This window comes from Monomorium pharaonis, chromosome 8 (genome assembly GCF_013373865.1).
Source record: "Monomorium pharaonis isolate MP-MQ-018 chromosome 8, ASM1337386v2, whole genome shotgun sequence".
Classification (NCBI taxonomy): domain Eukaryota; kingdom Metazoa; phylum Arthropoda; class Insecta; order Hymenoptera; family Formicidae; genus Monomorium; species Monomorium pharaonis.
In genome coordinates, this window is record NC_050474.1 from 15,638,451 (window position 1) to 15,659,494 (window position 21,044).

At 32.4% G+C, this 21,044-nt stretch overlaps 1 protein-coding gene across 1 annotated transcript in view; it reads left to right on the forward strand.

The window, feature by feature from the left end:
* LOC105831982 (lutropin-choriogonadotropic hormone receptor) overlaps window positions 1-14,177 on the forward strand; it is a 253,454-nt gene extending 239,277 nt beyond the window's left edge. Inside the window, 2 exon segments of the mRNA XM_036290661.1 lie at window positions 9,869-11,195; window positions 11,197-14,177. Coding sequence (XP_036146554.1) covers window positions 9,869-11,195; window positions 11,197-11,224 — 1,355 coding nt within the window. The 3' untranslated portion in view covers window positions 11,225-14,177.
* Window positions 14,178-21,044: the final 6,867 nt, after the last annotated feature.

The window sequence follows — 21,044 nt, forward strand, 5'->3', positions numbered from 1 at the left end:
GCGGAAATATAAACTAACAAACATGCGTACTTATCGTATAATACAAAATCATTAGTGGTGCCGTTTACATCAGTACATCATGCCGTACTCAAGCGTGATCTTGTTCTATACATGTTTTTACCAAACTTTTTATAATGAAGATCATGTTATATAAGAATTTCATTTAAGGACCTACATTTCTTAAACTTACGCCAATCATTTATGAAACACTCTGTATATGGAAAATCCAAACCCATGGCAACTATCCTCGATTATTTTGGAATAAAATGAGATTATTTGCATATCGTATAATACACAGTCTTTTGTGGTGCCGTTTACATCAGGTGCCGAACTCAAGCGTGATCTTATCCAATACATGCTTTTACCAAACTTTTCATAATGAAGATCACGTTATAAAACTTCCTTTATAATAAAAATTCGACTCAGTGTATCAATATACAGGTTGTTCCATTTAAGGACCTACATTTCTTAAAGTTACGCCATTCATTTATGAAACACCTTCCTGTATACAGAAAATCCAAACCCATGGCATCCTCAAAAAATTTGGAATAAAATGAGACCTTTTGCAAGTGGTTTAAGCCACAAATGACGGTGTAGTTCGCAGTCATACAGATAAACGCATATCCGTTACTAATCTATATAAAGAAAATTTTGAAAAAACCCCTGTTTATGTAAAAAACAAACCCCTAATTTTAATCCGGAAGAAATTTAAAACAAAATAAGACCAATTGCATGAGGTTCAGACATTAAATGACGAAAATTATCGCGGACATACAGACATACAGACAACTGTACTTATATATATAAATTTTTGAAAAACCCTGTATCTATAAATAACACTTTTTTACATTGATTATTTATTTATTCATTTCCATATACAGGTTGTTTCATAAATGTTTGGCGTAACTTTAAAAAATGTAAGTCCTTAATTGAAATACCTTGTATATGAAAAATCCAATCCCATGGCAGCCTTACTCGTTAAATTTGGAATAAAATGAGACCATTTGCAAGAGATTCGGGCTACAAATGACGATGTTGTTCGCGGTTATACAGACAAACGCTTATTCGTTACTAATCAATATATAGATAATTTTTGAAAAACCCTATATTTCGAAAAACCAAACCCATAGCAGCAATCCTCGTAAAATTTGGAATAAAATAAGATTTTTTGCATTAAAATCGGACCACAAATGACGGAATAGTTCGCAGGCATACAGACTTCAATCATTCATACGTATATTGGCTTATAATTTTTGAAACACTCTGTTTTTGAAAAATTCGAGCCCATAAAAGCCTTCCCCAGAAAAATGACGGAGTAGTTCGCGGGCATACAGACTTCAGTCATAAATATGTATATTTTTGCCAATCATTTTTGAAACACCCTATTTTTGAAGAATTTGAGCCTTTAGTATCCATCCCCTAAAAAAATGCTAAATTTTGAGACCAGTTACAAGAGGATCGGACCAAAAAGAACGGAGTAGTTCGCGAGCAAACAGACTTGAGTCATTCATACGTATATATTTTGGTCTATCATTTTTGAAACACCCTGTATTTGAAAAATTCGAATCCATAGTAGCCGTCCCCCGAAATAATATATAATTTTGAGACCAATTGCAAGAGTATCGGACCAAAAAGAACTGAGTAGTTCGCGGGCAAATAGACTTCAGTCATTTATACGTATAATAAGGCCTATCATTTTTGAAACACCCCGTTTTTGAAAAATCCGAATCCATAGACGCCATCCTCGGAAAAAAATGCTAAATTTTGAGACCAGTTGCAAGAGAATCGGACCACAAATGACGGAGGAATTCGCGACAATACAAACTTTAGTAAAAAAAACGTATATTTTTGCCCATCATTTTTTAACTTATATATATAGATAAAAGTATAAAAATCTAATTTATATAAGTTTTTTAGGCGTTCTATTTTGATTATATCGTCGCTTCCGAGTAAAAGAGCGTTACCTCAAAAGCCGTTTGAAAAAGGCGTTAACTCGGAAGCCGGTTGAAAATAGCGTTAACTCCGAAGCCGATTGAAAAAGGTTTTAATTCGCCTGCTAAAATTTTTCGCTTTAATTTAAGTTGGTAGCACTGCCAACAAACTTTGATTTTTGACTATCGCGTGTTTTGATAATGTTTTGATACTGCGCAGTGACCTTATAGACTATTCTCCTGTGACAGTGTAGTATCGTGAGCCGAGAGCATCGCAGCGCAAAACTTAAATTCTTTGTTGTGTGATACACTGTGAAAAGTACAAAGTGATAGTATTTGAACTAATTTAATTTTTTAATTAGTATATCACAATGGATGGTAAGTAAGAGATTTATATTACCCATTTTGGTAATCATAAAATTACATTGTTTTTGTAGCAAAACACACGATAGTCAAAAATCAAAGTTTGTTGGCAGTGCTACTAACTTAAATCGAAGCAAAAAATTTTAGCAGGCGAATTAAAACCTTTTTCAATCGGCTTCCAAGTTAACGCCCTTTTCAATTGACTTCCGAGTTAACGCCTTTTCAACTAGATTCCGAGTTAACGTCATTTTCAACCGGCTTCCAAGTTAACGCTCTTTTCAAACGGCTTCTGAGGTAACGCTCTTTTATTCGGAAGCGACGATATATTTAAACATTATATAAAATTTTTTTTTTTTAATCAAGATTGTATAAAATCAAATAAAATAATAGACAATTATGTTGCGAATTCTCGAGTATGCGCGAGAAAAAGCGGCCCGGCGAACAACACTGTCTTAGGGTACCGGTTATGAAATTCCACTAAAATGTCCCGACAACTTTATCAGTCTTAAAATACAGTTACTAGCTAAATATCAATGCTTAGAATTAAACAACTTTAAGATCCTTTCTTTCTTAAAAAAAGACTAATTTTTATAACAAAAATATAGTAATGCCGTTACAATTTTTCATATTAGTCGATAAACAAGAAGCATTAAAGTAATATTTAGACATGTTTATTTCATGTAGAGGAGAGAAGGCGGTTATAGACTAGATAGGGGGATATCAAATTCGCGATATCTCGTATACTTTATGTTGAGTTCTAGGAATAACTGTCCAATTTACCCCGATAGGAAAAGATTTAAAAAATCGTATGACAAAAGAATTGTAAAAGATTTCCGTCATTATGAAGGCATAGTTGAGAAAATAGATATAGAAACATTAAACTTTTATAAAACATTAATAAATGTTTGCGCAATTAAATTTTGAAATTATATGTTGGCATAACAATAGCGATATCGCGAATCATCTTAATAGTATATTTGCAAAATTAAGAAATAAATTGTGCAATAATTGAGAAAAATATTTTAGTCGTAACATGTTTAAAACATTTAGAAATATAATTGTGCAGAAAGACTCAAATTATTCCCCAATTATTCCTAAATTATGAGGTACAAATATTGAAACATGGAATATTGCATGTTTCAATATTTGTGCATTATAATGTAGGAATGATTTAAGAGTTTCTGACCGCTAAAAATGTTACATGCACGTTCGCGGAAATGAATGAGTATCTTTTTTTACGAGTATCAATTTTTTAACATTAATGTAATGTAAAGGGCTTGAATATAGCTTTCAAATGACATAATTGAATTTAGAGTGCGTTCGCTATTAACGCTATCAGCATCAGTTTATCCTTGTTCTACTTTTAATGAGCAATGAAGATGGACTGATGCTGGTAACGCTAATAGCGTCTCCCCGAACGCACCCATAATGTTTGACGTAATGTGTGCACACATTTGACGTGTAAAATTATACTGCTTGTGTTCAGGGTTATGGACCTTTGCGATTATCGCAAGTCTAAATCCCATAATCTCTTTCCTCGTATTATAATATTTTTTACAATATTTTTACGATATTTACAAGGAAACCTTGCAAACCCGAAAATTCTGATTTTAATGAAACTTGGCATAAATGTAGAGGGGTTAAATGAATTTAGAAATTTAGAATTTAGAAAGGTAGTTTTATTCCTTCAAACCGTTTTTGGGCCCCAACTGAAAATTTTTTAATTCACATATTTAACCTTTTTCCCTTGTTAGCTAATATTGTTTGTCATAATACTTTTATAGTATTTTTATAATACGCAAAGTCGCAAGAGCCAAAAATTTTTATATTTAGACTTTTGATTTTTTGTGTGATACAATGTACAAGAGATTGATACTTTTGTGATGTTGATACGTAAAATCCGTTAAAGAGCATTAAATTTTTTTTGGGGGGGGGAATAAAAATGATTTTGAGAATATTTCTTGATAACGTTCCATATTCCCCTACAGGTTCCATAACCGAAATCTTCCTTCCCTTTTCAATAAATTGTTAATTACGTTCATTATGTATATCTGAAGAACTTCTGCTTATAACATGATTGATAGAACCCAGATAACAAATTGTGAGGGCTCACGTCGCCTTCACGGTGTGATTATCACACATGCGTGCAATACCACAATCATATTGCCCTTACGCTGTGATGGCTACACATGTGTGTGCATGGAAAGTGGCATTATGCATGAGAAGGTAAATGAGTGATCGAAAAAAAATTTCACTGTACGATTGTATTCTTTATGTATGATTTTATTTATCACAGTACGAATAAAAACATTATTCGTACGGACTCATGTCATCCGCGAGTGAGTCCCAGATGCGCACAGTAATAAACGGACACAGCAGGCTGAGTGAAACGGACACAGACCAAATGTGCACAGACCAAATGCACACGGACCAAATGCGCACAGTCGCAAACCTATGTGGTGCAGAGAATGCTTTGCACACACACACACACACACACACACACGCACACACACACGCGCGCGCGCGCGGGAGGGGGGCAAAGAGGAGCTTCGCCCCCTCTCCCCTCTGCCGCACCCACTCCATTGGTAGAGATGACCGAAAAGTCGCAACCCATGTGGTAAGTTTGTAGGTTACTGTGTCCGTTTGGTCTGTGCGCATTTGGTCCGTGCGCATTTGGTCCGTGTGCATCTGGTCCGTGCGTATTTGGTCTGTGCGCATTTGGTCTGTGTCCGTTTCACTCAGCCTGCTGTGTCCGTTTATTACTGTGCGCATCTGGGACGCTCCCTCATCCGCACAGTGTGATATTCACACGTGTATGCAACAACGCAATCACGTTGTGTTTATTACGTGACGGGGTAAAAAATGGCACTGAACAGCCATATATGATCGATATATAAGGCTTATATAAACTTTTATATAAAGTTTATATACATATATATACATATATATAAAATATTTATAAACTTTATATAAAACCAATTTAGCCAACGATATATATATATATTTTAATAATATTAATAAATCGTTGGCTAAATTAGAAAACCTTATAATTCCATTCGATGTCCGATGGAGTTCTAAGATTTTTTAATTTAGCTAACAATATTTATATTTAGATATTTATTACATTCATATTTATTTATTTATATTATACATACATACGCGCGCGCACGGTGTGTGTGTGTGTGTGTGTGTGTGTGTGTGTGTGTGTGTGTGTGTGTGTGTGTGTGTGTGTGTGTGTGTGTGTGTGTGTGTGTGTGTGTGTGTGTGTGTGTGTGTGTGTGTGTGTGTGTGTGTGTGTGTGTGTGTGTGTGTGTAAAATGAACATCTTGAAACTTTTGGGATTTTCATAATTTTTTTTTCTATTATGCATTTTAATCTTATAAAATTACATTTGATTAATAATTTTCATTGTAATTTAATTTTAATTAGTTTTCTTAGTTTTAGAATATTTATATTTCAATTATTGAGTCAGTATATACGTATCATCGCTTTGAAAATTTTTTACAGTTTACAGTCGAAAAAGAACGTTGCTAAATTGACAAAAAATTAGGAAAAAAATAATAAGTTTCTTTTGACTATTGCAAAAAATTTTCAAAGCGATATATATTGCGTGTAAATAATTGAAACATATTTATTCTGAAATTACAAAAACTAATTAAAATAAAATTAAAATTAAAATTATTCATAAAATGTAATTAGAATAAAAATACAAAAAAAATAGAAATAATAAAAAATTCCAAAAATGTTCAAAATTAATATTTAGCTGGTATATATAATCTCATAAAATAAAAAATGTAAACATTTTTAAAATGGTCATAATGTTAAAAGTTTCTTAAATTTTGATATTTTCATAAAATTTGTAAAGCTTTCAAGAAATATTGAACTTTGTTAATTTTGACATTTTTTTACATTTTACAATTTTTTAATTTTATATAAGTACATATAAAATAATCTAAGTTTAAAGAGATTAATATTTTTCACATTTTCAATAATTAACTTTATAATTTCAAGAAATTACTTCGTTTACTGTACTTACAATAAGAGAACAGTCGGGGCTGTTCCTTACCGATTTTGTTGGCCTTGGATATGTTGTAGAGCATCAAAAAAAAAACCCGTATTTTTTATCAGCTTATCTCGAGTTTTAGGGATTATTTTAAACTCGTAGAAAAAAAAACTAAAATGAAAATTTGACATTTTTAAAAGAATTGAATACATCATTGCAAAGAGTATAAAATACTATAAAACTTTTGTATAAAACATTTTTTGATATACCTCATATTTTAGAAAATATTTGTTAAAAATGAAAAAATACGTTTTTTTATAGGTGTTAAAACAACCCTTAAACCTCGAGATAAGCCGATAAAAAAATATGGATCTCTGAACTTTTTTGATGCTCTACGACATATCCAATGCCCATCAAAGTCGATAAGGGATAGCCCCGACTGTTCCCTTGTTAGTTACGTACCTGTATATAAGTATTATATTTATCTTTATTTTGTATTTCTTTTTCATTCTTAACACAAAATAATATATATTCAATATATAATTTAATTTAATTTAATACATAGTAGAAAAATAATTTGGTTTTTAACTCAGCTATTTCCTGTTTCGTCTTAATAAAGATATCATTAGATTAAAATATCGTTCACATTATTCTTATTTTCTAATAAGTCTGTAAGAATATATTACATTAGATGAATATTCAGGACAAAATAACGCAATGATTAAATTTTACGATCTCTCTCTCTCTCTCTCTCTCTCTCTCTCTCTCTCTCTCTCTCTCTCTCTCTCTCTCTCTCTCTCTCTCTCTCTCTCCCCCCCCCCCCTTTTTCGTCCATTTATTTAATGATATCTTATTATTATATATTTACTATATCTTATTATTTTATATTTATTATATTTTAAATTAAGTAAGCGTTATATTTTCTACGTCCTCCTCCGCTCCGTTTCATTTTTCTTTGTTTGCGAGTAATCCTTTTAACCTTGTTTATAATCTTGCGCTATTAATCAGCTATTTATTTTTATTTATATTAACCGCTTTTGCGCGCACACTTTCTGCGTTTTTTATCTGCCGATTATTTTGTATATATTTTCTGCGTATACATATTCACGTCACTGTCCCTCTCTCTCTCTCTCTCTCTCTCTCTCTCTCTCTCTCTCTCTCTCTCTCTCTCTCTCTCTCTCTCTCTCTCTCTCGCTCTCTCTCTCTCGCTCTCTCTTATTTTTATTATTTTATTATTTAACACTTAAAGCTCATATTGCTTGCACGCGTGAATGCCGCATGTATGCGAGCGATATGAGTCTCACAAGGGGACCTTACGGGTCATGGAACACCGATTTTTTTTATACTTATAGGGTTTGAAGATCAGTACCCGGACTTCAATTTCCTAAAGCAGTACGACGCGCTTCTCAAAAATACTCGAGAAAATCGATTTTGAAGATTTCCGATATCTGTAAGTACAGAAAATTTTAACCTATTGTCAGAGCCGCTCGTAGCCGAGCGCACAGAGCTCTAGTTTCGTAAGCGCGGAGTCGCTGGTTCGATTCTCGCTTTGGCCTCAATTTTTTTTTCATAAGTTAATAAAGTTTTTTTTTTAATCCTATATCTTAACATTTATCAAATTGAAATGCTAATTAATTATTAAATATTTATTTGTTATTTTTTAAATAAAAATTAACATTTTTTTATTTTTAATTACTACTTGATTGAAAATGCGAATATTTATAATAAATTAAAATTTGGTACAAAAAATGGAAAACATTAAAGAAAATGAAATACTTTTTAAGAGATTACGAGTAAATACAAAAATAATATAAAAAACAAAAATAATATTTATAAAAATGGTTGTTTAATTTTTATGAGTTATTAATTCATGTATGTTATAAAATATATTAATAATAAATACATTTGACATTACTCGTCAGTATTACATGAGCCAATTTAATTTTTATTTAAAAAATAACGAATAAATATTTAATAATTAATTAGCATTTCAATTTGATAAATGTTAAGATATAGGATTAAAAAAAAAACTTTATTAACTTATGAAAAAAAAATTGAGGCCAGAGCGAGAATCGAACCAGCGACTCCGCGCTTACGAAACTAGAGCTCTGTGCGCTCGGCTACGAGCGGCTCTGACAATAGGTTAAAATTTTCTGTACTTACAGATATCGGAAATCTTCAAAATCGATTTTCTCGAGTATTTTTGAGAAGCGCGTCGTACTGCTTTAGGAAATTGAAGTCCGGGTACTGATCTTCAAATCCTATAAGTATAAAAAAAATCGGTGTTCCATGACCCGTAAGGTCCCCTTGTCAGTTAGAACACTCACATGAGGCTCCTATCGCCTGCACGCGTGCGGCACTCACGTGTGCGAGCGATACGAGTCTCAAAGGAGGACACATCTGCATGATGCTGTGCAGTCACACTGTGACGATTATTAAGCACGCGTGCAAGCACTGTGCAGTCCCTCTACAGACATTTTGTTATCTGGGAACTTTAGGTAACAAACTTGTACCAACAAGAATTGTGTCACACAAATTTTTACTGAGTTATTTAAATTAAACAAAATAGTGATTTATAATCCCCTTTTCTCCTCTATATATTTTTAATATTTTAAAATAATATTGCATAAGCATTTCAAAAAAATTATTTAATACAAGATTTTTTCAAAACATTTTCAAGTTATGGTCAAAAGTTGATTTTATATACAATCCAATATATTTAAAAACGTATTACTAAAATAAAATATTATAATAACATGGTAATAATGTTATTGAGAACAAGTTCTGGTGTGAGCCAAAAGAGCACGGAAATCCTGAATGCAATTCATATAGTGGTTTATTATCAGTACAAAAGGTATTACATTGAGAGACACTCGTGACTAACTGACCAAAAAACAAAGAAGAAAGAACCCGAGAAAGAAGCAATAGTGCCAATCTTTTCTCTTAAACTGAAATTACCATCTTGATAACGAAACTACAAACTACTGAGTGTGTTCAAAAATGCTCTCAACAAATGTTATACTTATTGGATAACATTAAGGTTAAAATAGTCACTTTTAGCAAGTAAAAATTTTTTCAATTACACTTTACTCTTTATAAACACAACTTGTTATTTGACTCAGATTGTTACGTAACGAGTAAAAGTAACCCACCAAACACCAAGTTACATGTAACGTACCTGTTAGTTGTAATTTCCCACTAAACAATGTAATTGTAATATAACACGTCTGTTATATTGCAATTATATCATTGAGTGGGAAATTACAACTAACAAGCACGTTACATGTAACTTTGTGTTTGCTGGGAATAAATTACTAACGCATGGATTATGACTTGGAGATAATATTTTTAATTTGTTGCGTTAGTTTGTAATTATTTGTCAAAAGTTATTATTCCAATCATGGCCTTACTGTTACAGTTACAAAAAACTTTAACGTCATTATCGTTTGTTATTTAAAAAAAGTAACGACGTTAAACACTCATAACTCGACCCATCCCTACAAAACTCTGAACTACAAGTTTATTTTTTTCTCATGGAAATTTTTATTCAATGAGTGATATTGTATTTCAGGTTTATTAGCTATTGTCGATGCGTCGACATTAGGAGAGTTTCGAATGTACGCAATACCGTGGCAAATGTCGGCCGGGTGTCAGCTGGCTGGTTTTCTGGGAGTCCTCAGCTCCGAGCTGAGTGTGTACACCCTTGCTGTGATCACTCTGGAAAGAAATTATGCGATAACGCATGCGATGCACCTGAATAAGCGGCTCTCATTGAAACATGCGGGTTATATTATGATGATAGGCTGGTGCTTCGCACTTTCTATGGCGAGCTTGCCGCTTTTAGGGGTTTCAGATTATAGGAAATTCGCCATTTGCCTGCCGTTCGAGACCAACGGCAATGCGGCACTCGCATATGTAGTGTTCCTCATGCTTATTAACGGCGTGGCTTTTCTAATATTAATGGGATGTTATTTAAAAATGTATTGCGCGATACGAGGCTCCCAGGCATGGAATTCGAACGATTCTCGCATAGCAAAGAGAATGGCGTTACTCGTCTTCACCGACTTTCTTTGCTGGTCACCAATAGCCTTCTTTTCTCTCACGGCGACCTTTGGACTGCAACTAGTATCTCTGGAACAGGCGAAAGTCTTCGCAGTATTCGTGCTACCGCTCAATTCCTGCTGCAATCCCTTTCTATACGCGATTCTTACGAAGCAGTTCAAGAAAGATTGCGTGTTGATATGCAAAGCGATCGAGGAGTCGCGCGTGACTCGTGGTATTGGCAGATGTCGGCATAGTTCAAATTTCAGTAATCGACAGACGCCCGCCAATACGAACAGCCTTGTAGAACGGTCGTCGCGGGAGAACCAGGGATTTCAAATGACAGCGCAAACGTGCGCCTGTAATTCAAGACTCCTGGAAGCTGAGAGCCGTTGCTCGTCTTATCGATGGTGGACCACCGGCGGGATATTTTGGCCGTGTACGCGCGACTCCCGACCGCGACACGCGCGTAATGATCAGTATGCTTATCAGATTGCCCAGATTCAGCAAAAGCAGCACAAACGGGCGTCATCGGTGTCGTCTAGCGAAAACTTCTCCTCGTCCAGATCGGACTCCTGGCGACAAACACATCACTGCGGCATTCCGCTCAAACTATTGGACTCAAAACGGAAAACCTCCTCCTGGCTGATCACTAGGAAACCGTCACAGGATTCCAATTTGAGCTCCTCACGTAATGACTCTTCCGGTTCCGCAACCACTGCCAGCACCAGTACCTGGCGCATCTCGAGATCCAGTGCCTCTCTAGAAATTAGCGCGCGCAACACACCAAGACCGATTAGATCAAAACCGCGGCTGACGCGCCAACTCGCGATCCAGGAACCAGAACCTCCGGGATCTCCGGGAAGATTGGCCGTCAGGCTACTAGCCACGATACCTTCCGCAGCTGAAACCAGCGATCAACAAGATGACGAGAACATACCAACGAATTAAATATTTCTATCTCTAAGTGTATTTTTTAAAATATATTACACGTATGTAACATACACCGCACTTTTAAAATGTATTCTTGTCGAGAAAGCGAAAAAAGTTCAGTATTAACCAGAGCAAAGTTATACTTCAAAAGTAACTTGTTACTTTCCAATACCGTTACTAAAAAATTAACAAGTCATTATTTTTGTTTTTTCTTAATATTAATAGAATATTCTATACAAATTACTGTGCTAAATATAAATAGAAAGTACTACAGAATTTTATTTTTTAATAAAAAGGTAAGGATTTCAAATTGTATTTTATTTATTGATTATTAGATGTGTGCGAATAATTCGAATTTGAGTTGAATTGAATTCACTGTGATGGAGCATATTTGCTACAGAAATTTATGTATAATATTATATTAATGTTAAGAATAAAGTAACAAAAATAATGGACTCTTAGAGGTGTGCAAATTATTTCTAAGGTCAAACTGAATCAAATTAAGTATCTACTGTGGTTTGATTTTGTTTTTAAATTCGAAAAATTGGAATTCAAATTGTTTGAGAATTTTAAATTAAATCAATTTTAAATTAATCATCTATTTTGATTGTTTTATATTTATCTTCCGCGTAATAAAATTTATATCAATACGTATCAATTATCCTGTCTGATTGTTTGTCAATTTCCAAGCCTTTTCTAAACTGTTCCTAAACTATTTAAAAAATTCTCTACATGATAGATAATTATCTTTGTAAATTTGTTTCAACAGATTTTTATAATTTTATAAAATTTAAAACAAAATTTTTAAAAGTGTTCTATATTATATTTTTTTAATGAAGAACACTAAAATACTAAGTTACTTCAATAGTAGCATTGTAATTTATGTAATATGTATTCAATGCTTATATATAATACTCATACTTGTCTCATTGTATCTAATATCTATTATAAATATTTACATCATTTTTATTATTAATTAGTAATTTTTGTCCCAAATTCTTGTGATTAATTTTTTCATCTATTAACTCCTTCAATGACATACAGAATTTTCCTGTTTATGCCCCTGCGGGCAAGAAAAAAAGTTATAGAATTTTTACGATACCTCATATGTAAGGATTCTTTTAGTTGTTGAATTCAAATTTAAAGTCAAAATTTCAAAATTCAGATCGGTAAATATTTCAATCAGGAAAGTCCACCCCGATGACCTTGACCTTGACATATGTTATGAAGATCACTCGCAACCTTCAAAAGATTTTAGCCGTCGCTCGTGATTAAAAAATTATTAACAAAAAAAAGTTTTATAAATACGATACATAATATTTCTGCTGTACTTAAAGTTGCAAACCCATATGGTGCAGAGAACGCGTGGACGGGGTACAAGGAACTTCGCCCTTCTTCTACATCCCTGCATTAATTTTTATAAAGCACGCATTTTAGCGTGTTTTAAAATAAGAAAATCTATTAATTTATTATTATCCTAATCTAAATTTTATAAAGAAATATGGGTAAATGTTAACAAAAGGAGGTAATTATACAGTTATATGGAGCCACCTCCGATTTCAATATCCTTTACATATTTTATCAAGGTCATCATCTTGAATAATGTTGTGAAGATTTTAGGCCACGCTCGGCATTTATTAAAAAGTTATTAACATGGAAAGATTTCACGAATTATTTGTAATGGTAATTCTTTCGAACCACGGCTCCACATCCAAGTGAGCTAAAATTTTTTGTAATGACTTCTTATGGTTAAAAAATAATGTAAATAACAATTTTTAGTCTGGGGAAATCCAAAAAAAGTTATAAACAAAAAAGACTTAAAAATGTACCATTGTTTTCTGATTAATATGAAATAAAATTTGTGAAAAGTCGTGAAGTTATATGGTACAGCGAATGCGTGGGCGAGGGAGAGGCAGAGCCCCTGCTCCTGCACCTTATCCCCGTAATTTTTTTTAACTCTAACCCACCAATTTTATGTCGCTATTTGGTTAATGCGAAAACATTGAAAACGAACAACGTTTCTTGTTTGGCAAGTTGTGTGGAAAGTCACAAACCCATGTGGTACAAGCATGTATATATTGTGTTATATGCGAGCGTCTTGAGGTAAGATAGGCGCGCGTGATTGACGAAAAACGGAACGAATGGGCGTGCGGGACGAAGCTGGGGAGCCGACGGAAGGATTGGAGCAAGCAACGGACGCACGCTTCGCTCTCTCTCGTTTCAACCGTTGTATCGAAAGCATTAAATTGTACATTATTTGTATTACGCGCTATTAAGATTAAAGATCTCGTTAAGTAAGAATTGAGTTCTCTCTCCTATCGATTGTCTGCCCCTGTCACTGCATAGACATCGGCGAGGGCCATTAGAATCTAGAGGACACGACATACTGTACAAGCGTGGACGTCGTTTACTTTATGTTAAATACGATACATGATATCAGTTCTTTACGTAAAGTATATGAATTGTATATGAATTTCTGCAGTTTTTACAGGTTTTTGTACAAAGCTTTTGCCTTCAGAATTTTTCTGCAAAAAATTTTGCAGAATTTTATGTAATTTTTTCTGAAGGCAAGAAACTTCAGAAAACATGTCGCCTGTCCTAAACGGTCCACGGAAATTTTCTTGTTAGTTTAACGGATTAAATATATGTTAAATAACAACATAAATATTATGTTATGTTTTAACATAGAAATAAATATAAATTTTATAATTTGACACAACTTTTATGTAACAATTTAATAAGAAAATTATGTCAAAGTAACACATGTAATATTGGATAACCTCCTTTTGGACATGTAACGATTGGAAACCGCATTATTGGACACCACACAATTAAATACCGCACGATTGGACACCGCACGATTGAACATCGCATCATTAAACACCGCACAGTCTTCTAGTAAAAAACATTAATATATCATATGACAGATTATCTAACTTTAGAAACATGGTTTTTCTGGCAGAAAAAAGCGTTGCTCTGCCAGAAAAAAATATAAATTTTAAACGTCTATATACGTATTTTTATAAGCATCTTGTTTTGCATGGAAAATCGCAAACCCACGTGGTGCAGAGAATGCTTTGCGCGCGCGCACACGCGCACACACACACACACGCGCGCGCGCGCGCGCGGTGCAAGGGATTGCTTTTGGGCCTCTCCCACACCCACCCTGTCCAATTCGGTAACCCGTAATATAAATTGTATTGGAAATCTACAAACACATGTGAATGTGTGTGTGCGTGTGTGTGTGTGTGTGTGTGTGTGTGTGTGTGTGTGTGTGTGTGTGTGTGTGTCTCCAATCGTACGGTGTCCAATAATGCGGTGTCCAATCATACAGTGTCTTATCGTGCCGTATCCAATCGGACGTGTCCAATCGTGCGTGTCCAATTGAGCCATGTCCAAAACGTGGGATATTCTCGTTCATATATTATAGATTAAACTCAACATTTTTTTTGTCAATTTCAACAGATTGATTCTGTCACTGATAAGAAAAAGATATATTTATGTAAAATTTATGTAAAATTATGTAAAATTGAAAATACGTGCACATTGTTATACTTTTACTTTTTTTAAAAGTGTAATTCTAATAACTTAACACTTCACTTAAATTAGTACAACAGTAATATGTTAACGTAACAAGAAATGTATTAAATTTTAACATAAAAATTTTAACAAGGACCGATTTTAAAGTAAATGCAAAATATTTTTTACCGTATATGCGCAACAATTATCGAATCAACAATTAATAGCCTCATACAGAATAATATCCCTAGGTCACTTAAAGCTCAGCTGCATTTCAGAATTTCCAGTGCATGTAACGTATTCTACATAGAATCGGAACGCAGTTAACTATAGATAGCCAGACAATTCTATCGATCTACGTATATATGTCATATGTTTAGTCAATGCCAACAGAGGCAAAACATTTTTACGCGCCAAATGCCGACGTCGTAAGTAGGAGTTTAAAAATCTGTAATATTATTGAAAATACTTTATACTTATATATATATATATATATATATATATATATATATATATAGTATGTAATACATTACATTGTGATGAAATTACAATTTACAAATTAAAAAAAATTAATTTAAATTTAATTTGTGTTCAAATAAAAAATTCGACGTAAAAATTTCAATTCAAATTTGATTTAATTTGATTTCAAATATGTCGATATATCGATTCAATTTGACCTCACAAATGCTTGCTTCGAACACCTCTTTAATCTATGATTAACAATTTATATAATTTATATTACCAATGTTTTTATTAGCGCACTGAAAATGATCTAATTAAAAGTTGAAACATTTGTTATTATGTACATATATACAGCGTGATTCTTAATGACTGTCCCAACTTTTTACCAGATGATTATCGATGAAGATGGATTACCGACTGCAATCTTAGTACACATATGTACAGCACATGTGTGTGCACAGGTCGTACATGTGTATATTAAGTTGCAGTCAGTAGTTCCTCTTCCATGTTAAAAAGTTGGAACAATCATTAAAATTCACTCTGTATATTCAATTTATAATATAAAATAAGTATTAAGAGAACGCTGGAAAGTTTTGGCAACATTGATCTCTATACGATGAAATAAGTCGTATAAAGTAACAATAAAAGTAACTAATAAAATGATTACTGTTACTGAAATGTAACCGTTAATATTACAAATAAGTAAACGTAACGTCATAATTGATTGACTATTAAAAAAATTAATTAACCATCTGTTACTGATACATCTGCGTAGTATGTAGTATATGTAGCTATATATTTATATTTATGACATTTTGTACATCTTCAGAATTGTGGTTTAAATGAAGTAGAAAGCAGAAACATGCTACATGTTATGTGAAGAGTATACATATATCGTCAAGACACGATTTCAAATGTGTTTTTTACTTCTTATTTAATGTTATTATTTATAACATGTGTAGTTTAAACAAAAAATTCAAAGATTTGTTTTCCTAATAAAATACTAACAAATATGTATCTAATATTATTAAGAAATAATCAGTGAATTTATTTAATACAATTATTCTTGCGAATCGTAAACGGATTTGTTGAACGTCAAATAGACATTGGTCCATTTCGGTCAGTATCGGGCATTACTCGATTAATTTATTTGGTTATTTATTTATTTATTGATTAATTAAAATAATCGACAAAAAGTATAAAATACACATAATCATGATTATTGTAAGCAATTATTAAAATTAATCAAACAATTTTGTATATTTAATTGAATTAAATTTTTGCTTTAATTAAAATAATTAATTAAAAATTAATTAAGCATAGTCACAATTAATTTAACCAATTATTGAAATAAATTAAACATTATTAATTTTAAAAAATTATTAATTTTTAATTATATTTCAAACATTATATTTCTTTTATGAACAATCACGGACATGTTTGTCATAACAAAGATATTCAAATAGCTCTTTATTAATCAATAAATTAATTTTTTTATCAATACTATAAATAATTAACATTAACACTTGCAATAATAATACTGCCTAATACTATTTTGCAACAGCAAAAATATTTGAAAAACTTTTAAAAGCATGTAAAAACATTTAATATAAACGGATTAAGTTTCTATGTTTATTTAGAAAATATATATTTGAACGTTAATCCTAGAATATGCACATAAAAAACTTTCATGAACCCGCTCTAGGGTTCTGGAAACCCCATAAACACTCAAACAGGTGCGATTTCCTGGAAATTAAACGGATTTAAACGTTCGAGGTCTAGTTTTGTTTGTCAGAATCTCTAGTTTTAGAATACCTACATGAAAAAACATTTTAAAAAATTGAAAAAAATTATAAACAAAAATGAGGAAGAGCTTGTGACAAAATTGGAAAAAATTTGTTTTCATGATATTAAAAAAATGAAAATATGACTTTTAGACAACTTTAAAGGAGTGGATATAATTTGCCCACGTTCGAAATGGCCACGCGTAAATTTGACCACGTTCGAAATGGCCACGTTTGGAATGGCCAAGTTTGGAATAGCCACGTTCAAATTGACCACGTTCGAAAAGGCCATATTTGGAATTATTTTTTTCTTGTTTGCGTGGAAAGTTGCAAACCCATGTGGTGCAGAGAATGCTTTGAGCGCGCGCGCACACGCACGCACACACACACACACACACACACACACACACACACACACACACACACACACACACACACACACACACACATACACACGCGCGGGGAATGCAAGGGGGGCCGAAGGCCCCCCTCCCGCACCCACCCCGTCAAAGTCACTAACCCATGTGCATTGTACTGGAAATTATGTAAAACATATATACGTGGCCATTCCGAACGTGGCCATTTCGGACGTGGCCGTTTCAAACGTGGGCAAATTGAACCACGTGCAATATTTCCCATGGCCATTTTGGACGCTCCCCTTTAAAGTACAGTTTCTTGTAGGAAGAACTTCAAATTTTAAGAAAAAAAAAACGTCATTTTCAAAATAGATTTTCTTTGCTACGCACGGTGTTTTTCGAATATATAATTAAATAAAAGACAAAATAAGAATATATACACATAAATATATAAAAAAAACATTTATTAATTAATCAGAATTTAAGAAAATATTAAGGCAGATCAACATTGTAAACAGACTTTTGCAACATAATTAGTACACACAGCATGTAGACATTTTAAGCAATAAATCATTGTTCTATGGTCTTCTCTTATGCAAAAAGCACTATTTAATTGCTTAACAATTGAAAATTTAATCAACAAAGACGATATAGACAGTTACGTACAACGCCCGGATGATGTTAATTGCGATAATACTTTACCAAAGCAAAAGCGATGTGCTTTTGTTTTGGTAACTGTCTATATCATCTTCGCTGATTAAATTTTTAATTGCTTAACAATTGAAAATTTAATCAGCAAAGACGATATAGACAGTTACAACGTTCCGAATTATGTTAATCGCGATAATACTTTACCAAAACGCAAGCGATGTGCTTTTTGCACTATTTACAAACACTTCGGTCAATCTGCTATTATAAAAGTCCTTCGACCATATATATATATATATTTTTTACCATTATACAGTCCTTTTTAAACTATACAACTTTTGTCTGAAACATTTTTCCGTATCTCCCATATTTTTCGAGATATTTCATCGGTCCGGTACTTTTTATTCACCCTTTTATTCAAACTTTTATTCTGGAAAAAAATGTCTAAATCTATTAAGAAATACATACAAAATTTGGTTAATGACGTGCACAAGTGACTCTATATTATCGACTTCGATTAAGTTTGACGAGCAGTCTTACTGCCCCCTTAAGATCCCTTAAGGGGATGCTGGAGTTGTCTGTTTTACCGACAAAAAGATAGTAATTTTTGTTCGCAATATCTTTTTATTTCTTTTATAGATTTGGAAATCCTTCTCCAGAATAAAAGAATACGCATTGCTAGCAGTCTGTGGAATGGAATTTCTACCCAAAATGGAAAAAAATTATTAATTTTCTACCACACCATAATGTTTACTTAATGTAAAAGATCTACAGTTTGTACTTACAAAATTCGTATTCACAGATTAGTAGACGATGAGAACAAATAGTGTCGAGTTTCGAAAATTAGATTTTAGTGCTTAATTGAGACGAAATTGTGAAACGAAAATTTAGGTTATATATGCGTAAAAAGTCGATAAGTAGAGCAATAAAAAAAATTTTTTTTTTTGTTCTCGATATAAAGTCCAATTCACAGATAGATATTAATATGTGTACTTTAATTTCTGGAAAAGAATTTCCAAATCTATAAAAAAAATATATACGAAATCTCATTGATGTGCACTCAATGAAGTGCACGAATGACTCTACATTATCGACCCCGATCACGTTTGAGAGGCAGTCCAGCACCCCCTTAACTGCAAAGTTGTATATTTTTAATTTGTTAAAAAAGTAGCGTTATCATGCTTTGGGGTCACTGACAAGGGGACCTTACGGGTCATGGAACACCGATTTTTTTTATACTTATAGGATTTGAAGATCAGTACCCGGACTTCAATTTCCTAAAGCAGTACGACGCGCTTCTCAAAAATACTCGAGAAAATCGATTTTGAAGATTTCCAATATCTGTAAGTACAGAAAATTTTAACCTATTGTCAGAGCCGCTCGTAGCCGAGCGCACAGAGCTCTAGTTTCGTAAGCGCGGAGTCGCTGGTTCGATTCTCGCTCTGGCCTCAATTTTTTTTTCATAAGTTAATAAAGTTTTTTTTTTAATCCTATATCTTAACATTTATCAAATTGAAATGCTAATTAATTATTAAATATTTATTCGTTATTTTTTAAATAAAAATTAAATTGGCTCATGTAATACTGACGAGTAATGTCAAATGTATTTATTATTAATATATTTTATAACATACATGAATTAATAACTCATAAAAATTAAACAACCATTTTTATAAATATTATTTTTGTTTTTTATATTATTTTTGTATTTACTCGTAATCTCTTAAAAAGTATTTCATTTTCTTTAATGTTTTCCATTTTTTGTACCAAATTTTAATTTATTATAAATATTCGCATTTTCAATCAAGTAGTAATTAAAAATAAAAAAATGTTAATTTTTATTTAAAAAATAACAAATAAATATTTAATAATTAATTAGCATTTCAATTTGATAAATGTTAAGATATAGGATTAAAAAAAAAACTTTATTAACTTATGAAAAAAAAATTGAGGCCAAAGCGAGAATCGAACCAGCGACTCCGCGCTTACGAAACTAGAGCTCTGTGCGCTCGGCTACGAGCGGCTCTGACAATAGGTTAAAATTTTCTGTACTTACAGATATCGGAAATCTTCAAAATCGATTTTCTCGAGTATTTTTGAGAAGCGCGTCGTACTGCTTTAGGAAATTGAAGTCCGGGTACTGATCTTCAAACCCTATAAGTATAAAAAAAATCGGTGTTCCATGACCCGTAAGGTCCCCTTGTGAGACTCCAAGCAAAAGTTTATATTTGTATGTTTTCGTTGCCAAAGAACGATTGACGCTAGCTACGTTCAATGTTATAGTATAAATAACAAACATTTTTTCCCCCTTCAGTCCGGGATCTCGGGTAATACTGTGGACGAAGCAGCAAGAAGAAGAAATTGTTCTGGGGTCCCAAAGACCCCTGTGCGTGTTCTAGGGTTAAAAAATGTTTTTTGTGTCAAAAACTTTTAAATAGTTAATGTTTTTTTACCTGTAGTAATCATACTAGTACGAATTTGCATCGCCCAAAACGTCCTTTCGTAACTTTTTACTTTTATTTTTTTATAGTTAAATAATTACTTTTCGCTTTTGAAAGTATATTTATTGCATTTCTAAGGAAACTTTATTCCAGAAAATAGTTTCCAAGTTAATTTTTTTTGTATCATCGAGTTATTCAAGTTTAAAACTGCAGAATCCCAAATCGCACTAATATAGTTAGTATGTATATTGAAGTATAGTTACTGAAGGTTAATATTTAAAAAATATTTGTCGGTAACTAAAAACAAATTATGTTTGAAAAAATGTTTTTTTAATGTTTTATAATTTACAACAAAGTGATATAAAATGTGAATTATATAATATGTGTAACATTTCTCTTTGCCTTTTTCTTTCTAATTCCATAATCATAAGTTGTTATTTATTATTTTCAATATCCATTCTTTTCGTCCTCATTTTATCTTCACAAATGATAATTTTTAAACAAGTTTCTTTATTCTTCATGTGTATCTTGATGATAAAATATGTCAATATTACTAAACTTAT